Source organism: Gossypium arboreum, chromosome 8 (assembly GCF_025698485.1).
Source record: "Gossypium arboreum isolate Shixiya-1 chromosome 8, ASM2569848v2, whole genome shotgun sequence".
Lineage (NCBI taxonomy): Eukaryota > Viridiplantae > Streptophyta > Magnoliopsida > Malvales > Malvaceae > Gossypium > Gossypium arboreum.
In genome coordinates this window covers 52,843,296-52,849,981 of record NC_069077.1, presented here as the reverse complement: position 1 = coordinate 52,849,981, position 6,686 = coordinate 52,843,296, and the positions used below count along the sequence as shown (strand labels likewise).

Here is a 6,686-nt window from a genome sequence, read left to right as displayed (position 1 = left end):
TAATTTGGAGCAGTTGAGTAGTACAAATTACATTTTGAATAAAAACTAATATTTTTATTTAAATTTAATGAAAAATAAATATAAAGACGTCCATCATTCAAGTCGTCCCAAAAAGAAAAACGAAAAAGAGGTCCAAATGAGCGCGTATCTGGCTTTACGGGAATAATTATTCAAAAGAAATAGAATAATTAACAAACTTGTCATTTCCTAAAGTTGTTTAAATTTAATCATCCCTAAATAATGGAGCTTCTTGCAAATCGTGTTAACCCCGAATCCAATTTAATGCACACCTCTACTTGGATAACAACTTAAAAAAGAACTGTCAAAATTCACAATTTATAACTCCACTAAAATTGTCTTGGAAATAACTCACCAAAAACCATTTCTTACTTGTATGTTTCACGTGAACATTGTTTTGTCTAACAATCAGACCCAGCTCTGAAAGTACTGCAAATGTGCCCATCAACACTTCTGGAAAAATGCCATGAATCTAAAATCCCAATTGGCGGTTTATTAGAATCCATCTACCTACTTGCAATATGGACTGTGGATAAACCCCTTTAAGGTAAAAGCTGGTATTATCAGTGACATAAAAGAAAAGAAAGAAATCAAAAGGAAGAGCAGGCTTTTCTCGAACCCAAAAACATGGGAGATTTGATTGGATAACTACTGCTCGTTGCTAGCGGACATGATAAATGGCCAGAGTTGGAGTTTAAAGCACCCACTACAAAATGTTGTCTGCAAGTATTATGGTATCTCAAATATATATGCCCATTTCTCATGAAAATTTACTATGGGGAAGAAGATATAACCAGGTTGGTAGGCGATGAGAGATATGCAAACACATGCAGCAAGACAGAGATAGGTAGAAATCTTCAAACCATACCAACCAACCAACCAACCAACAGTGAAACTACAAAAGGATTTACTGCCGCTCTATCTGAATTGTTATGTGACTGATATTGTATTCTCTCCTGATGTAATCTATAACCTTGTTCAATACCATGTCAGCATTAGCTTCACGCTTAATTAAGACGTGGCAAGCTAATAACACCTTACCAACAGTTATGGCCCAAATGTGCAGTTCATGTATGGCAACAACCTCGTCCATCTCACATAAACCCTTCTCAAGCCTCGTGGCATCAATTTCTCGGGGCGTGCTCTCCATCAGAACTTCCAAAATGTTTCGCAGCATCCTGATGGTTGTTGCCAATACAATAATGGAGAATATGAGGGTGCATATCAGATCAATTATTTTCCACTCAGGTTTGTACCAAATTATTGCTCCACCAATCATCACTCCGATGCTCTGAATGGAATCCCCTAGTACGTGAAGATAAGCCCCTTGTATATTGATGTTTCTTTCCTTCTTCTGAGATGCTCCACTTTCTGGGTTCTTTTCACAATCTGAGTATGTCTTAAGAAGAGGCAGTTGGTGGTCAGCTTCAGCTTCGTGAGTATGATGGTGCTCATCATGTAGTTTACTATTCCCACCATGATGATGGTGATGGTGAGAAGTTATACTTAATCCATGACTATGTGGTTCAGTGTCATGGCTATGACTGTGACCATGGTGGTCATGATCGTTCCCACCATGGCCATGGCCATGTTGATGCCCATGATCATGACCCAGCAAGATAGCCATAGCTACATTAACCACTAGACCAAATGCAGAAACCACGAACATGAGAAAGCCTTGAACTTCCCCTGTATCATGGATAAGTCTAGCTATGGCTTCATAAACAAGGATGCCAGCTAGAAGCCATATCATCTGGATGGAAACAAGGGCACCAAGAATTTCAATCCTGAAGAATCCATATGTTTGACGAGGAGTTGCCTCCCACCCTGATGCCCAGAGAGAGAACAAGGAAATTGCAAATGCTGCAACATCTGACAAGAGATGAGCTGCATCAGTTAAGATTGCAAGACTGTTGGCTTTAATTCCTCCGGCTAGTTCAACACTCATAAAGACAATGCACAGCACTACTGCTGTTAACAATTTCCGCATAGAGGCTGCACGTTCTTTTGCATCTTTAGAAATGGTTTGAGCATCAGAAAACCCACATGCTGCGCCTCCACAAATCGTACTTCCACCTAGGCTTGTCTCTGCAGCTGGCACATCTCCACGTATTTCAATTATCTGCCCTTGTTCAGAATTTTGCACTTCCATCTGAAAACTGTATAAACAACGAGTTGAGAAATTTATTTATTCACAAACTGTAGAACAAAAAAGCAAAATGAGGTCAAGTCAACAAAGTTATTAAGATTAGAAAGACTTGTATCAACAAAAAACAGCTTATTTTCAATATCTCTCATCAACCCCGGCATTTCTCTTGGCCTTTTCCTTTGCCTCTCTTTCTCATTATATGGTACCTTTACCTAATAAAAATTTTACCATGTTACCAACTTCTCAACCAAAATCTACCAATAAACCATAGATATCTTATCCTTTATTATGATTCTCAAGTGGTTTTAACGTATGAATTTCCAACACGCATCTCAAAACAATTTATCTAAAAAAGTGGAAAAATTTTGCAATCCAGAACGACTGACCATCCTCATCAGCACCAAGTCATAGTAAATATTAAAGTTGGCAGTGAAAATAGCAGAGAGACCATGATAGGAGAGTGGCATGTAGCAATGCAGAAGAACTTTTTTCTTGGAGATTATTTTGAAGGACTGTGGCCTCCGTGCTTATTTTCCTTTAAAAGTATCCGATTCGATACACATTGCATTGATATTTCTCCTTTCACTTAAAAAGGACAGCAATATATATATATATATATATATATATATATTTAGCCTTAAAACTCTTATACTAAAACAGGGGACACACAAAAGAAGAGGAATGAAAGGTTTTATTTATGTCCAAGATTCATGAAGACAAAAGAATCAAATACAAACTTAGCAGCAAACATCACAATTGAAGCCAATGTATCGGATCAGGAAAAGCGTCACACGTTTTAATATGTATATACATATATATTGATACATGTATACAAGATCGTAGCAGTTTTAAATCTAGAGTCAAACAAAAAAAAAGTAATTCCAAAGGTGATTATTCAGAATCATTTTCAACGAATAAACGGACTTAAAGGAACCAGTGGAGTAATAAAATAAAAGAAATAGAATTACCTTCTGTAGTGGCTCTTCGTTCTCGCTTTTGATTACTGCAGCCTTCTCCGAAGAATAGATCCCAATTTCTTTTGCATATTACAGAGGTACGATAATGATGAGAAAAAAAAATAAGAAACCAGCAAAAAAATAAATTATACAATTAAATATTGGTATTGCAAGAGAAACCCATTTTCTGGAGATTTAGAAAAACTTTTAAAAAGTATATATATTTTTCTTATTTCTCAGGATCTGGGAAAAGAGAAGGAAGAAAACCCAAATTCTAGACATATTGAATGGAATAAGAACAAACTTTGAAAAAGAATAAATAAGAAAGAACGGAAAAAGGCACCTTTAATTGGAGTAATGGTAGCTCCACCAGATTGAGAGGTTTGATGCAGTAAAAGCAAGAGCATATATTCATACAAATCGAAAGATTGAAGGTAGAGTTTGGAATGGGAGTGCGTAGGTATAAATCTTAAGTTAAGCTAAGCTTAAATTTAAGAACAGAAAAAATATAAAAATATCCTTCATTTTCCACCCTAGGATTTCGACGGATGATTCAATCCTTTTCCATCCTTTTTCTCTCGGATGTCCTTTTTGGTAATATAAAGTGAAAAAAAAAGATAATAACAAACTACCGCTTAGATATTGAATTATGAGTAAATTTCCATTCTCAACATTTAATTAAAAAATTATAATTTGATTATTAGATTATTTGAAATTTTTTATTTAAGTTACTATACTATTAAAGTTAATACTATATAGTTTTCTCTATTCCCATTGTCTACGCTAATCAATTTATTTTTTTTTTTATGAAACAACTTTTGATGTCATAAGTCTACAAACTAAAATTCAAACAAATTTCTTCTCCGAACTTCGGCATTAACCTTTAGATCGACTTAGACCTAAAGTATATTTTTTTACCTATTGATGGGTATCAATCTATCATACTGATCATTAAATCGTCGCTTGAAGTTTACAACTGAAACTTAAAAAAAAAAACTTAACAAAAAGTGTTTTAAATAAAATTTTTAAATAGTTTATTGATTTAAATAAAATTTTAAATAGTTCAATAGCTTAAATTAAAAACTTTTAAATAGTTGAATGACCAAATTATAATTTTTTAATTAAGTCACTCAAAATAAAAAAATTACCCATAATTTAGTGGGTAATGATATGAAAAAACTTGGATTTGAATTCACTTTTTCCTTGTGAGAGTGGATTTGAATTCACTTTTAAATTAGGGTTTTAGCCACCAAACTATATCATTTTCTTCATTTAAGTAGTTAACACTTTTTTTTGTTAAAAATAATACTTAAATTAGCAATTTCGTGTTACTTTTTCCAAAAGTATATGATATACAAAACATTTCATTATTTTTTTATCGATTGATATCATATTCTGAGATAAATATATATGTACTTAAATGAAAAATCCTATATATTTTGAAGGAAAAGTATTCTAACTCACGATTTGATAAAATTACACATATCTCTACGTTTTGGAAAATAACCATTCACCTCTTTAGGACTTGATAAAAATCTACTAACCCTCTATGTTATTGTTCTATTTATTTTGTTATTTTTAATTTTGATATTTAATATTTTCTATTTAAAATAATAAAAATCTAATTAATTATAAAATGTATTAATTATTATTAAATTAAATTATAAATTGTATTATACTCTTTTAATTTTTGTTTTAGTAGTTTTTATAGTTAATATTTAAATTTTAATTTATTTATAATAACTACTGGACAATAGTCAATTTCTTAATTTTATGGGATATTTTATAATGTTTATAATATATTATGGTCCAATCACGCTTCGTGTTGAGTTAATTATTTATTTGCGTCAAATTATAAAGTAAAAATCAGTAGGTTAAAATATATTCTAAGTAAGATTTATAGAACCAACCACTAGTTGAACTAGTCAGGCCACTGGTTCATATAGTTTTGATTAAATAAATCATTAAAAATAATTAAAAAAATTTGATTCAACTAGTACGAACTGATTCACAAGTCAACCAATCCGATGCCTCTCTCTAGACTGACATCCCAGTCAATTCTCGGTCCAATATGGTTCAAACAACCATTGCTTTAAGTCTCTATATACTTCATACATTTAGAATTTAGTCTTACTACCTTTATTTTCAAGAATTTAATCACTTTACTTTTTTATTTAATAATTTACTTTCACATTATATATAACATGCAACATTTTAATAAAAAAGTTAAGGATATTAACTATTTTAATTAATTAATAATATTATATAAATATAGAGACCAAATTATATTAGAAAATAAAGTATAAGAATTAAATATTAAATTTAAGCATAATAGAGACTAAAACTAAAATTTAACTATTTATTTATAATTAAAAAAAAGCATTTTGAACCACATGTCAAAGCAGGAAGGACCTTCCTTTTATATGAAGTTAGGGTAAACTATATTAGTAGTCACCTAACTATTAGTAAATTTTTCTTTTAGTTCTCCAACTATGAAAAGTTACAAAATGGTAAGTCCTTTTTAGTCACCCAAGTATCTTGGATTTTTTAGTGTTTTCATTTTTACCTTAGTTAGCTGGTGACCAAAAAAGACAATATTGAATAGTTGAGTGACCATTTTGTAATTTTTCATAATTAGGTGACCAAAAAAGACAATATTGAATAGGAGTGACCATTTTGTAACTTTTCATAGTTGGGTAACCATTTTGTAATTTTTCATAATTAGGTGACCAAAAAAATTTACTTATAATTGAGTGACTGCTAGTGTAGTTTACCCATAGAGTTATATAGATATACATATAATCCATTCAAAATGGTAACTTAACTATTCAATTTTGTCTTTTTAATTATCCAACTATCTTGGATTTTTGGATGTTTTTATTTTATAACCAAAAAGGTAAATTTAAATAGTTGGGTAACTATTTTATAACTTTTCATAATTTGGTGACAAAAAAAATACTAATAATTAGTGACCATTTTATAAATTTTCATAATTAAATAGCCAAAAAATTTACTAATAATTGAGTCGATGTAGCTTACCAATAGAGTTATATAAATATACATATAATCAATTCAAATTTTATTGTTTTAAGATTTTTGCATTTTTTACCATTTATCTTGTAATTGAAAATCATTATATAAATAAATGCTAGATATAATGCTAAGATATCATGATTGTCAAGGAAACACTTGAATTCAAACTTTGGAGACAATATTATTAAAAAGCATAAATATAATTCTAAAATATTAATCTTCATAAATCTGTTTAAATCAACATAAAATCTAATTCAGTAAAAATTTTCAAGTGAAAAGTTTTTAAAATTAGAATTTCAAATTTTAAAGGAAAAATTCAATGTAAAACCAAATCTTTTCCATGTTTATTTATTCATTCTAACTTAAAATAAAAATAAAATAAAATGATGCATTCCGATATAAGATGAAATAATATAGGTAAAAGTTTCATAAAACCCTTGAATTAAGGATTTAATTATACATTTTTTCTTTACTCAAAAATTGAATAAAATAGTAATTAAAACTTCCAAATTTAAAAATCAATGTAAGAA

At 30.0% G+C, this 6,686-nt stretch overlaps 1 protein-coding gene across 1 annotated transcript; it reads right to left on the bottom strand.

Annotated features, from left to right (window-relative positions):
* Positions 1-308: 308 nt before the first annotated feature.
* On the bottom strand, positions 309-3,728 carry LOC108483559 (metal tolerance protein 1-like). Its single transcript, XM_017787019.2, has 3 exons — positions 3,467-3,728; positions 3,136-3,203; positions 309-2,177 (listed from the first exon to the last, which is right to left on the bottom strand). The coding sequence occupies exon 3, from the start codon at positions 2,168-2,170 to the stop codon at positions 926-928; it is 1,245 nt and encodes a 414-aa protein (XP_017642508.1). The 5' UTR covers positions 2,171-2,177; positions 3,136-3,203; positions 3,467-3,728; the 3' UTR covers positions 309-925.
* Between the last annotated feature and the right edge of the window lie 2,958 nt (positions 3,729-6,686).